Source organism: Pleurodeles waltl, chromosome 10 (assembly GCF_031143425.1).
Source record: "Pleurodeles waltl isolate 20211129_DDA chromosome 10, aPleWal1.hap1.20221129, whole genome shotgun sequence".
Classification (NCBI taxonomy): Eukaryota; Metazoa; Chordata; class Amphibia; order Caudata; family Salamandridae; genus Pleurodeles; species Pleurodeles waltl.
The window spans coordinates 648,189,528-648,203,319 of record NC_090449.1 but is presented as its reverse complement, the minus strand read 5'-3'; the positions used below and the strand labels follow the sequence as shown (position 1 = coordinate 648,203,319).

Sequence of the window (13,792 nt, the reverse complement as noted above, 5' to 3'; positions counted from 1 at the left end):
TTGGTAAAACACCAAGGCGCTGAGGAGAGACTGAAAGGGAGAGCTTTGCAGCAGAAAAAGGATTTGCCCCTTTGAAACGGAAGATGCTTTCTGCAAGATGGGTGAACTGTAATGGTCAGGTGAGCGTCTTGAAGATCTAGACGCACTAACCAATCGTACTGAAGAGTATGTCTCTGAGATGGAGATAGACTCCATCTTGAAATGATGATAAACTACGAAGTTGTTGAAAATCTTCAGATTGATGACTAGACAATATTTTTGTTCTTTTTTAGAACTAAGAAGATGTGCTGAGGAAACCTGAGGGATTGAATGTGGATTGTTTGATAGCTTGCTTTGAAAGAAGCAATTGCACTTCTTCTTGAACTAGAAAAAACTGTTCCTGTGAAAAACGTAAAGGTTTGGGCTGATGATGCTGCACTGGAATCTGATATAGATCTGTGCAATAACCCAGAATGGTCCAAATTACCTAAGGATGTGACTTGAGAGACAACCAAGCATTTAGACAAAGAAGTAATCTGCCTCCTATTGGAGGAAGGCCGAAATTGGAAATTCTTACCTGAGTACTGATCTCCTTTGGCTCTGTATCCCCTGTTCCAGAATCCTCAGAAACGGCAGGGGTAGAAATTGGGTTTGCAGTCTTGATAATATTCTTGCTAGGAGTCTTGATAGCAGGAGCCTATATGAAGGGAATGACTCATTGAGGGGTAACGGCCGGCACATCGACTCCTTCATTTGCCGGCCATGCCAAAAACCTGAGCAGAAAAAATCATCAAAGAAAACTGGGCTTTGTCTATAGTAGCAAAGGTGAAAACATGTTTGCCCATTTCCTTGATGAAGGATTGCCCAATAAAAGGCCATTGGCTTGTTTACCCTCTTCTTTATTTGCAAGGCTACTAGGTTTAGGGTCTATCGTTATAAGAAGGCTCTTGCAACTTTCTTGAGAGATGTAAGCATTAGGATCACCCAGCATACCTATGGCACACTGTTCCCAATTAGATAGGGTGCCCTGGTCCACATGTTCACCCTCTATTCTTTCCACTTCCGCCAAATCTAGGATTCTGGTCAAGGGACAAACTAGATCCAAAATCCTGCCCTGGCATTTCGACCAGGCCCTATTAACACCTTTTTTTGGGTCTTTGCCAAAGTCAATGAAAATGATAGCATATTATGGTCTATGATAGGGGTATCAGCCAGTTTATCTAGAAGGGACGAATAAGGACATTCGATTTTAGTTAATTTCTGGAAGATTTATCCAGGGCATGCCTTAAATAAAAAAAACATAAACTGAAGCATGTAAAGATGGGAACCACTCCGTGAAATTGGGGTGATGAATTAATACAGGGTCGAACATAGGTTCTCCTAAATGATCCACTTGATCTTAGGAGACTGGGTGAGAAACACCATCAGAAGGAGAAATTTTACACTTTTCTCCAGAGGGCCAGTAGAAAAAAAGGTCAGAAATGACATCAAAATTAAAACTAGCGTCATCCAAGACACCATCACCATCATTACCAGTGTCCTGTAAATTAGTAATATGGAGGGGAGAGGTGGAATTCCCCGAAAATTAACCTTCTCGGTGGGAGGACCAGCTTTGTTAGGAACACCTTTAGAGAGCAAACTCTGAGGTCCCACACATCAGCAGTTTCGAAATAGAAACCTCCAATGTCTTTGAAACATCTAACACAGAGACAGAAGCTGCCTGTTGCACTGCATATTTAATGAGGGATTTTACATTTTCATCCATAGTCTGAGATTCATCATCTTCAGACATTATATTCAGTGAATACTTAGAAACAACTTACTGAAATGGGGGCCACAAAGAGTTAACACAGAAAAAAAGGAGCTCAAGGGTTAAACTAAACCCAAAAGAGAAAGACTGTTCAGGGGAAAGGGCCTACAGTAGGCAGAGATGTTTCAGGATGTGGGGCCACAAACTGGGGAAACCTCACTGGCACAGGCAGCCTGCAGCGAGCGGAGCAAGATGTCAGACGTGGCTGCAAAGCAAAGGAAATACCCACAGGCAAGAGCGGAGAGTGCGGCCTTCAAAGATGAGGTAAAATGAAAGCACGCAGGCCAATGGGAGAAGAAACAAATGTTAAAATAATGTTCCAGGAAAGCGCTGCATGCAGGAAAGAGTGCTCGCTCAACAAGGCTGTATGTAACGGTTATAAATAATAATATAACAACCAAGTACAACAGCACTAGTAATAGTATCATCAACCTATAATAATAATGACTAATACGATTTTCTAGCAGAGTACTTATCTTGAATGCGGGCAGCAAGAAAAATAGGAATTGTTGCTCTTGGTCAGGATAATTATTATGGTGTACGACTTCCTATTGGTTACTCTATTATAATGTAATGTTGGTAGTTCTTTTCCCAGGGATTCTGGGATTTGTAGTCTTTCTTTCTTGTCTGGTTAATAATAAATGCACGAAAAGATAAGCATAATATGAGCTCCGGTCTTGTAATGAAATCCAATCACACTCGGCCAGTTACGTCAACTTAATAGGTCTTAACAATTCTTTTACAAGGTATTTGAGCATTGTTCCCTAAAGGAAAGTTTGGAAAATTGGAAGCATGCAGTGTAGTTCAAATACATTTATTTAGTTATTGTTCTGTTCCTGTTTCATTTACCTGCATACATTACTTTTATGTTACTTGAAAATTATGATGTTAATATAGTAGATTACACTGTTGCTGTCTAGTGACGCTGCCTCGTGTCCAAGTTCTCCAGCACATTCTTTGGTACTTTGTGACAGCTCCCATCAAATATACTTAGTGCCTGATTACAATCTTGGTGAATGGGATACTCCGTCACAAATGTCTGCCGGTATTACAAGTTCCATAGGATATAATGGAACTTGTAATAAACAGGCGGGATATCCGTCACGTTTGTGACGGAGTATCCCGTCCACCAAGATTGTAATTAGGCCCTAAGTTTTGATATGCAAAAGTAGTCATTCAACCTGAAACCCAACCCATGTTTGACAATATTTGCTTTCATACCATGCATTAATGATAGAAACTAAGCACACATATATGATTATCCATGATATTGTTGAATTACACATGCATGTGAAATTGGGGTTGCCAAGAGTAGGAACTGTTGCCCTAGTTTTTTATTTGGTACCCATCACATTGAACTTGGTACTCTTTCTCTCAGTGACAGGATCAAAAAGTAAGCAGGGCTCTAAAAGTCTTACTAATTTCCTATAGACTACATTCCAGACCCCTCCTGCCTCCCCACCCAGCCATTGGGCAGCAAAATAGTAGCTGTTGTAAAACTAAACATGGGTCAAGAGATCGAACTGTGATGCCACTTCAACGAATTCTATCATTTTAGTGAATGACTGCCATGGCAGTTCAGGACTGATATCCAAACCCTTGAACACAAGTTGGACAGGTTATTAAACAGTAAGGCCATTCATTAAGATAATTCACAACAGTGCATGAACAATGACTTAATTTGTTTACTGATGCCACTATTTGCATATTGTCATTGAATTCTTGTTTGAAGCAAGGGACTCATGAAATAAGACTTCTTAGAGAGGAAGTTCAGTATCAACATGGCAAAGTAATCACAGAAAGAATTTTGGATGGATGAGAGTGTCTTCTACCAGAGTTAGGGCCAAATCAGAACAATTGAAAAGAGAATTTGGACAAATAGGAGTAATCATAATGTGAGAAAAGGACTGACAGACTAACTAGTCCCTAGTATGTTGTGGCAGGCAGGGCAATAGGCACAACTGATAGGTCCTGGAAACGTAATCCCAACCTCATTTGATTTTTAGAGGTAAATTATTGTCTTATCTGAGTGGCAAGCAATTACTCCAAAGACATAAAATACCCACACTTAATATTATCCATTTTAAGCATGATTCCTCCTGCTAACGTAGCCTTCTCCCCATAAACCACTCTTGAAAAAAATCTTTTGAAGCCCATCTCTCCTTCCCATGTTCCATTCTGCTCCCTCCGCAGCTAAATGTAACTATTACAGGAAACCTCATGTGAGGTCTGTCTTGAGGCATTATGACACGGGTGGGCCATTCCTGCTTCCCAGGGGCTCTCCTTGGGCTGCCCTAGAACCTCTTAAACAGTCCGCCTTTATTTCTAACTCTATGCTAAGCCCATTCCTCTCACTGTCATCCTTCACTCTGAAAATACACCTGTCGTAATCCCTCCCCTCTTCAGTTCTCATTTTCCCTATGCTGTCTGTCTTTTGGCCACGTGCCTCTGGTAGGCTACACATAAAGCACTGTTAAATGGCCTGGTGAGATACCAATGCTGTGAGAAAGTGCCGCTCTATCCACGAGGATCCTTCATTTCCTCAGTGTTGTGGCCTACCTTCCTTCTTCCGTGTTTCTCTTTTTCATGACCCCTCTTTATGCTGGTATAAAGAGGTATAAAAATAAACAACATATCATATGAAGTCCCTCTGCAAAATTGTATTAACATTATCTTTACTTTACAGCACAATTGAGTTCCTCTTGCTCTCTATGTCTGTCTCTGGATCTCTGCCCTTTTTTATGCCGCTCATTCAATTACCCTTTTTTCACTCACTTTCCGTCCCAGTCTTTTTCTGTATGTCTCTCTCCCTTCGTTTCTCCCATCAGCCCCATTTTGGCCTGTGCACAGCTGTATGTCAGAACATTACGTAAGGAGTCATTCATAGGAGAAATTGAGCAGGCGTAGATAATCTTTATTGCACTTTCCCAATCATCCTTCACCTTATTGTTCGTCCTTTCCCATTTCCACTGCCCCTGCAAGGATTTCATAGTTGAAATGGTGAGTTTATGAAGTTAATTTTCAGCACTGGCATAATGTGTTTTTAGAACCCCTGAAGTAAATATTTCTCAAAATTGCACCAAAGTTTACACAAACATATAATCTACCTGTATTTCAGAAAATAGAGGTACTGTGGCAGCTACACATGCATTGCACTTGGTGTACTTCATTGTGTCATTCAGGTTTCTGGCACTTGTAAATTAATGCAAAAAACTTGAAATATAATGCAAACTAAGACAGTACTGAACAAGTTAGCAACTAAATCTGCAGTTGTTGAGTTTTAATTTCTTTATTTCAGTTTCAAAGTAGAATCTACCCACAGTGTTTACAAAATCATAATCTTAATAAAATTATGATTTGATTAGGAACACAATGATTTAACATTGGTAGTCACTCCAGGCAATGCATTTTGTAGACCAATCAAACGTTTTGATATCAATAGTCATCAAGGACAGTGATTAATGATTCAGGTAAGCAGCATGAATACTCTCAACGTTACAAGAAACAATCCGTTTTCATAATTTTACTGTGATAAAGCTTGTATTTAGTGAATCTCTAAAAACGGAATTCATTGGTCAATGAAACAGTCTGGAAGCAGGTTGTATATCTAGGAGGTACATCCTACTAAAGCATATTCACTGAAATATTACATTTAAGGCCCATGAAAATGTCTAAAGTCAGTAGGATTTTGGCACAAAGTTTGTCATTGTACTCAGCCACTGACAAACTTCAGAGCAGGACCCTGGGTTTACTGGAATTCACATCCTAAATCTTCAACAAGCTTTTATACAATCAACATGAAATGTTATATTATTAGTATTTGTATAGTGCCTTCTACCATAAGCAAGGTACTAAGGTGTGTATTTAATCAAGGAGCACTTTTTTAAGGTTTCTAAGAGATTGCACTACTGAATGTGAATCTTTTTTTCATCCGCCCCTCACCTACCCCTGCCTTTCCCTACTCATATAGAAGAAGCCTCCACCATACAACTCCACATACACAAGCACCATGACTCTGTGTAACTGAATCCCATCAGAACCGCAGAGAAACTTGTACCTGGTATGGCTAACCAAAATTCAATCAAAGAAGAATCCTCCTGTCTAACTGAAAACTAACTGTCCTCCAAGTTGTCTTCAGAATAACATACTGAAGTGGGCAAACTCTGAGCATGACTTTCTTTATCAGGACTCAGTAACTGGACATTAAGGTGGTCATTACGAGTTTGGCGGTCTTTTAGTTGACCGTCTCAGTGACGGCTGCCAAAAGACCGCTGCGGTGGCGAAAACGAGACCTCCGTATTACGCGTCACAAATGCAAAACCCCTAAAAAACAGTCACAAATCCGACACCACCAGGCTGAACGACAGCGGGAGGCAGGCGGTCCCACCACCCATACCATCACATTGACAACATTCCGCCATCCAAATTACGACCCACAAATCAGCACAACGGTTTTTGCACAGCGGAAAACGATTGGCGGCGCAAACTACCGCGGTCAAAATAACACATTCACTATAACACTACCCCACATAGGACAGTGCAAATACCCCACACCTGCTACACATACACACATCCACATTCCGCCCTCCAAATTACGACCCACAAATCAGCACAGTGGTCTTTGCACAGCGGAAAACCATTGGCGGTGCAAACTACTGCAGTCAAAATAACACATCCACTGTAACACTACCCAACATTGGACAGTGCAAATACCCCACACCTGGTAAACATACACACACACACACCACTATAAAACACCCACCCACACATCCCACAATCCTTTGCAACCACAACCACGATCTCACAGACAGCAAGGACCCAAGAAGCCAATACTTGGCACCCACATACCATAGGCACCTTTACACTTCTCACTCAGCACACACGACACAACCTTACCATCTACAACACACACACATCACCACTGCACACAATCACATCACATCACCACACACAACCACCCACCCCACACACCCTATTAACCAAAACACACTCCACCCGTAGCACCACCAACCCACAACCACTACACTATCACCATGTCCCATAAAAACACCCATGCTTCACCGATGAAGCATTGAGGGTCATGGTAGATGAAATCGTCAGGGTTGAGCCACAGTTGTTCGGAGCACAGGTCCAGCAAACATCCATAGCCAGGAAAATGGAGTTATGCCGGAGGATTGTCGAACCATCCACGAACAAGGGAGGACGTGAGGAAGAGGTGGAATGACCTACAGGGGAAGGTGCGTTCCATGACATCACAACACCAGATTGTCATCTACAAGACTGGCAGTGGTCCCCCACTACGTCCCCCACAAGTCACATCTTGGGAGGAGGTGGTCTTGGTTATCCTGCATCCAGTGGGCCTGACTGAAATACCCGGAGGACTGGAGACTGGTAAGTCATGTAAACTCCCCTGGCACATTGTACACCCATACAGCATGTGACCCCATCCCCCTAACATTGCCCACATCAACCCATCCTACACTGACCCTCAACCCCCTAATCAGCTGAAACCCTTCCCCTGCATGTCCACACCGCCCCACTAACACCATCCCAACCAATTCCCCCCAAGTTAAAGGAAAGCATGCTCAGCTGGATGGACTACTACTCCCACAATGCATCACTATGTACTAAAGTATTCTAAAATGTGCACATTCAACATTGGAACACCTACATGTATGAGCAAGGCATATGCTACATACTTGTGAGGTACAATATCCAACCCATGACAACGCAATGACAGTAATGCACCACAAAAGACACAACCCACATCTAAGCTGAAACCTACGTGAAAAAAGACTCCAGCAATGTAAAATTGGACTGCAGCAACTGTCATTTGCATCCCTGGGAAGCACCTAAACAGCAGCATGTACCATGGCATCAGACTACAATTATATAAACCTGATACCAACAACAGTCTCGTCCATCCACAGGTACAACAGCCACTGCCACCCGGCATCACATTACCGAAATTGCCAGTTCTCCACAGGAAGAAGGCCCCAGTGATGAGTGCAACTCAGGATGTCTGGATCCGGATGACATACCTGGCCCATCTGGGACAGCTGATCAGTCACCTACAACCAGCCTCACCCAGTTCACTGCAGAGGACCCCACACCTATGGCCACTCAGCCAACTCTACGTTCCCAAACCTCTGTCCCAAGGACAACTCAATCAGCAGTGTGCCCAATAGTACAGGGACCTGAGTCTTCCCCTAACACCCAAGACAATGAAGGTCCTGGTGTCACTTGAAGTAGGCCCACTGTGCCAGGGACACAGATACAGGGGGATAGGGCCAGTGGGAGGGCACCTGTGGGCCAAGGGATGGGGTCACCCAGAAAAACAGCTCATGTCCTGGGAGCATACCAGCAATCCCATGACAGGATTGGCCAGATACTTGCCACATTGCAGGACAACCAGAGGCTGCAGAGAGAACACCACCTGGAGGCCATGGAGCAGCGGCAGGCACTCAGTGCTACATGGCCTCCATTGCAGGGGGGCTGAAAGATCTACCCACCAGCTGAACCCTTTCACTAGCCAGAGTTCAACACAGCCCTCAACATCTGCTACAGCTAGTGGAATGGAGGCCCTGCCAGAGGACTCACAGGCCACTAGCACACCTCCCTCAGTAGCTGAGGAACCCACTGCAAACATGGTTGTCGAGCCAGATATCTGCAGGAAATGAAGGCAAGACCAATCCCATTGCCAGAAAGTGGCCCTCTCCTGAACTGTCTCCCTTGTGTGCCACTGAGATAACCTATTGACTCTCTGCTGTCATTGCTCCATTTTCCATTGGCCCCTAGATACTGGACCTGTACTACCCACAGCTGTATCTACTACTCAGATGATTTCAAACACCATGACCCCACTCTTCTCCACTTTCAACTGTATTGTCAGAATAAACACCAATAAACACATACACTGTTTACGTTTTCTTATTGAGTGATATATCAATGTTTGTACTCCGAAATCAAAATGTCAAAAATGTCAGACGAATGTATCTCATGGAAGGTGGATGAAAGTGCAAAAAAAATAGGTCTTCCTTACACAGGATCTGATGTCTTCTACAAAGGCAGCCAGCAGATGAGGCAGGAAACTGAGTTGACACAACAACATTACCTGTAAATAGTGCAAGATAGTCAGAATAAACACATTAGGATCTCAATTTAAGTAGCCACTAAACATGCTGTACTCTTACAAGATGGGATTTGAATTACTCAATGAGGGCAAATGGAGCATTGCCTACAGTATAACATCGTCCACACCATAACATTAGTCAGTACCTCACAGCTGACACATCCAAACAATATAAAAAGTTACAATTTCAGTGACTGCTTCTTAACACCCTGGGCTGGGAGTTCTGTCAGGGAGAGCCTTACAACTGAGGATATGTTTGTGTCAAAAAGCCCAAATGGTAAGTCCATGTGAAAAGACTGTAAACTGTTTCCAATAAAAGTTGTCACACAAGGTATTGTAACACATTGCATAAACATGTTAGTAAGACAATTTGTACTGCGACACTCGTGCTGAATGTATACATCATATCCCTTGTTTTCTCATTGTGTACAAATAAGTCAATCACCATCTGCACAGTAGCCATAATACCAATAAGTGTAATCTCATCAGCCACACTGCAGATCAGAACAGTTTCAGAAAACAGTTTTTGCATTCATACCTGACTGTCATTGGAAGTATTGAAGGATCAGCTGAGTTCTTGAGTGCACATCATCCTCATCATCATGATCTTCATCACTGTCATTTGCACCTTCATCTGCCACCACTACAGTAGCCACCTCCTCCTCCTCCAGTAAAGGAACATGTCTTCTCAGGGACAAATTGTGTAGCATGCAGCATGCAACAACTATCTGGCAGACCTTTTTTGGAGAGTAGAGCAGGGAACCTCCAGAGATCTGCAGACATCTGAATTTTGCTTTCAGTAAGCCAATCATGCGTTCAGTCACCCTTCTTGTCCTGCCATGGGCCTCATTATAGAGATTTTTGCCTTCTGACCTGGGATATCTCACTGGTGTCAGCAGCCATGATAGGTTAGGATACCCAGAGTCACCTGTGTACAAGACATTTGCACACGTTACAATCCAGGAATGGCATACGGCAATCTATGAAGAATGAATAGCTGTGGAACATCAAAAGAATAGACTCACCAATGATCCAAGCCCGCTCGCTCTGTAGTTGTGCCATCATGCGTGACACATTGCTGTTCCTCAGAATGTGGTAGTCATGCACAGATCCAGGGAAGTTGGCCGTCACTTGTGATATGTACTGATCAGCAAGACACACCACCTGCACATTAATAGAATGATAATTTTTCTGGTTCCTCAATACTTGTTTATTGATCCTGGGAGCGATCAAAGCAATGTGTGTGCCATCCATGACCCCTGTCACATGAGGGATATGTGCAACATCATAGAAGTCAGCTTTCACAGTGGGTAAGTGAGCACATTGTGGGAACCTTATGTAGCTGTCAATGTGTTTCAGCAAAGCAGACAGTACATCTTCCAACACAAAACTAAACATGGGCTGCGACATACCTGCTGCCAAGCCCACTGTCACCTGAAAAGAGCCAGATGCTAAGACGTGGAGCACTGATAACACCTCTACTGTTGGAGGGATGGCCTAGGGATTATATATGGCTGTCAGGAGATCCGGCTCCAACTTGGTACACAGTTCCCTGATGGTCTGACAGTTCAGACAGTACGTCTGTACAATGTGTCTTTCTTCCGTGGAAGCAAGGTTGACTAGGGGCCGGTAGACCAGTGCATTTCTCATTCTCCCCATTGGATGGTATCTAGGTAGAGGATAAAACAAAATTCATGACTCTTCTTACACTATTGTTACAAAAAGTACACCATAGAAGTAGCAAACAGGACAAGTCATGTAAGATATTAGATAGATGACACAGGGAAAAATGTATTCACACGCTACACAACTGCGGGATCCTAGCTGTAAATACCATTGCTATACTTGTCACAGAGGGTCTGCACAGAGGTGGAAGTCAGAAATAGTAATAGCGTACATAAGTCGGATACAGTTATCAAACTTCCACACATTGAAAAGATGATACGTCATACATATTGTCAGGTGACACTCACTTCACTAGTGAGTTCACATGAGTTCACCTTGTACATTAAGCAACTAGTGATTAACATCAAACTATGACGCACTAGGATGACATAGAAATCATAAAAATATGCTGCCTGTCCTGCATGCAGAGGACAGATAAAAGTGACCTAATTCCGCTAGTGTTAGTTGTCATGACGGTAGGCGGCCGGAACCGCAGAGCACCTCATTGGTTAACATGGATGTCTATGGGAAACTGGGGCCAATGATGGTCACCGCCGGCGGTGATGGTCATGACCGCTGCGGCCGTAACCGCCGTTTTCTATAGCCTAGCTCACTTGGCTCCTGACACTCGAGCAAGCAAGACCTCCACTGCATGAGCTGCTGTGTTCTGTATCTGGAAGACAGAGTGGCACATCCTGCAGGAGATAGGGCCCCAGTCTTCACCCAGGAGGAACTGGAGAAACTGGTGGAAGGAGTCCTAACCCTGTATTGACAGTTGTATGGGGCTCCAGATAAACAGGTCAGTACAATGTGGAATATTTATCAGCGAGGGTGGTGTTTGACAGCAAAAGTGTGTGATTACTGACATGATTGACTGCTGGGGTTGTGTTGTATGATTGATAATTGCGAAATGTGGACTCAGTGTGAGTATGTCCTATGCATGCTGTGTGTAGGACACTGCTATAGGTGTACTGTAACTCTACATGATTATCTCCTGTTGTCTGTGTCTCCCGTGCAGGTCAGCTCCCATCAGAAAAAGAGAGCCATCGCCAAGCAAATGTGGACCTTGGGGATCCATAGCTGGCGGAGCATCCACATCAGAAAGCGGTGGGAGGACCTGAGACACTGGGCCTGGAAGACCATGGAGACCCAGCTTGGGACGTCCTCCCAACGAGGGAGGGGCGCCCATCAGACCCTGACCCCCCCTAATAGCCTGCATATTGGTGGTGGCCTACCTGGAGATTGATGGGCGTTTAAATGCAGCACAGCAACCACAAGGGTGGTGCGTTCTGACTGTTTAGTATCAGTTGTATGGGCTCCCTTGTGTCAGTTGGATTACTCAGGTACTAATGAGGTGTGTGTACATAAGATACAATTATAGTCTCTGGCTATTACTTCCACTGTTTAGAAGTAGTGTAAGTTAGCTTTTCAACACCATGCAGGCAGTAATATGTTGGTGCTATACCTCCTTGTCCACATTCCTATGTTGAGTGATTCTCAAACCTCTATTCTCTATCACTGAGTCTGCTTTAGATAGTCAATGCCATCTTGTCAGGGCTGATATTGGGTAATACGTACTGTGAGTAGGGAACTTCCACTTTGTGTCAATGGACTTCTGTCCTTTACCTACCTGTCTCATATTTTGTGTGCAATGTACTTATCCAGGACATTTAAAAAAAAGTGTAATATTGGTAAGTATATGTGGGTAGTTGGTAGTTATTACAATTGTAGAACGACTGATGACAGACTGCAGCATGTCCAAACTAGTTGTTTTGTGAAATTAGGAGGTAACAGCTTGTATATTAGGTGTTGTCTACATGACCAATATTTGGGGACAATGTATCATGGCCATTCCTTGCCACTCCAGAGGAGGAGTAGAGTACTTATTGGTATGTGTACGAGATGGGTAGGTATTGACCCTCTCCTCCTTTTCTTTCTCTCCCGCCTTCTCTTCCTGTCCTCTTCTATCCTTGTGTGCATCAGCATCATCAGGCAAAGGAGAAGGGGCACTGGCGAGTGGAGAAGCTGCAGCCTACTGGACCCAGGAGGCAGAGTCCACTGAAGCGGAAGGGACCATTGGGACAGAGGGCAAGGGGAGCACCACGGGGGAGACCGGTACAGCTACATCATCTTCGGATTCCTCCTCTGATGGAAGCTCCCTGGCAGTGGCGGACCCATCTGGGACCATCCCAGCACCATCCTTGTCTGCCACCGCTCTTAGCAGCACCGCCATCCCTGTGGCTCCCCACCCAGTTGCCCGTGCCCGCTCACCCAGGCGGGTGGGTGTCTCCTTCGCTGAAGGCACCTCTGCCCCTGCCCCTGTCAGACCTGCTGCCCTCAATGAGGAGGCTATTGACGTCCTGCAGCCCTTCTCTGTGGGGGAGTCAACCATCATGAATGCCATCCAGGGACTGGCATCCCAGATGCAACAACGTAATGCCTACCTGGAAGGCATTCACGGTGCCTTGGTTGACCTGTAGAGATCGTTTCAGGCTCTGGCCTCCTCCTTGGTGGCAGCCAGTGCCCCTTTAGTTTCCATCCCCCCTCCAGCTACCTGTGCCCAATCCTACACCCCTCTACCCTCACCCATCTAGAGCACACATTCAGACCAGCATTCACCCACTGCAACAGACTAGGTGCAGAAAGACAAACACGGGCACCACAAGACACATCACAAGCATGAACACAGTCAACATACACCTGCAGACACAGCAGACACTCCCTACACTGTCTCTCTGCCACCTGCTCCCTCCCAGCCACATCACTACTCACACCTGCTATCAGTACACCAACACTCCCTGCTCCTGCTCCCAGTCATGTCATACCCACAGACACCACAAGAGCAGACCAGCAGACATCCACCCCACACATCACATCCACACACCACAACCTTAACGACCACAAGCAGCACATCCACCTTACTTGCAGACACCTCCCCAACATACACACACACACGCACCTTGCATCCTATCTCCCTTCATCTCTTCCCCCTCCTCCCCAAAAACATAAACGCCTTCACACACCCACTCACCATACACTCACCACACACAAGCACACACTGCACACACCTGCATTCACGTCCAACACACCAACACCTCCTACAACCACTGCTTCTAACTCCACTCCTGAACATTTTACCCATGACCACCCTGTGTACCTAAAACACTATTCCTTGCCTGTCTTGACCTCTTCCCTGCTCCTGTCCG

At 44.6% G+C, this 13,792-nt stretch overlaps 1 protein-coding gene across 1 annotated transcript; it reads right to left on the bottom strand.

Moving 5' to 3' along the window:
• Window positions 1–9,466: 9,466 nt before the first annotated feature.
• On the bottom strand, window positions 9,467–10,331 carry LOC138262443 (putative nuclease HARBI1). Its single transcript, XM_069212337.1, has 2 exons — window positions 9,947–10,331; window positions 9,467–9,849 (listed from the first exon to the last, which is right to left on the bottom strand). The coding sequence occupies exons 1-2, from the start codon at window positions 10,329–10,331 to the stop codon at window positions 9,467–9,469; spliced, it is 768 nt and encodes a 255-aa protein (XP_069068438.1).
• Between the last annotated feature and the right edge of the window lie 3,461 nt (window positions 10,332–13,792).

What these genes read in the sequence shown, in the direction of transcription:
- LOC138262443 (XM_069212337.1), bottom strand. Translation starts at nt 10,331, where the DNA reads ATGTCGCAGCCCATGTTTAGTTTTGTGTTGGAAGATGTACTGTCTGCT. An exon ending in CGAGCGGGCTTGGATCATTG is followed by an intron (nt 9,850 to 9,946) that starts GTGAGTCTATTC and finishes TCTTGTACACAG; the next exon opens with GTGACTCTGGGTATCCTAAC.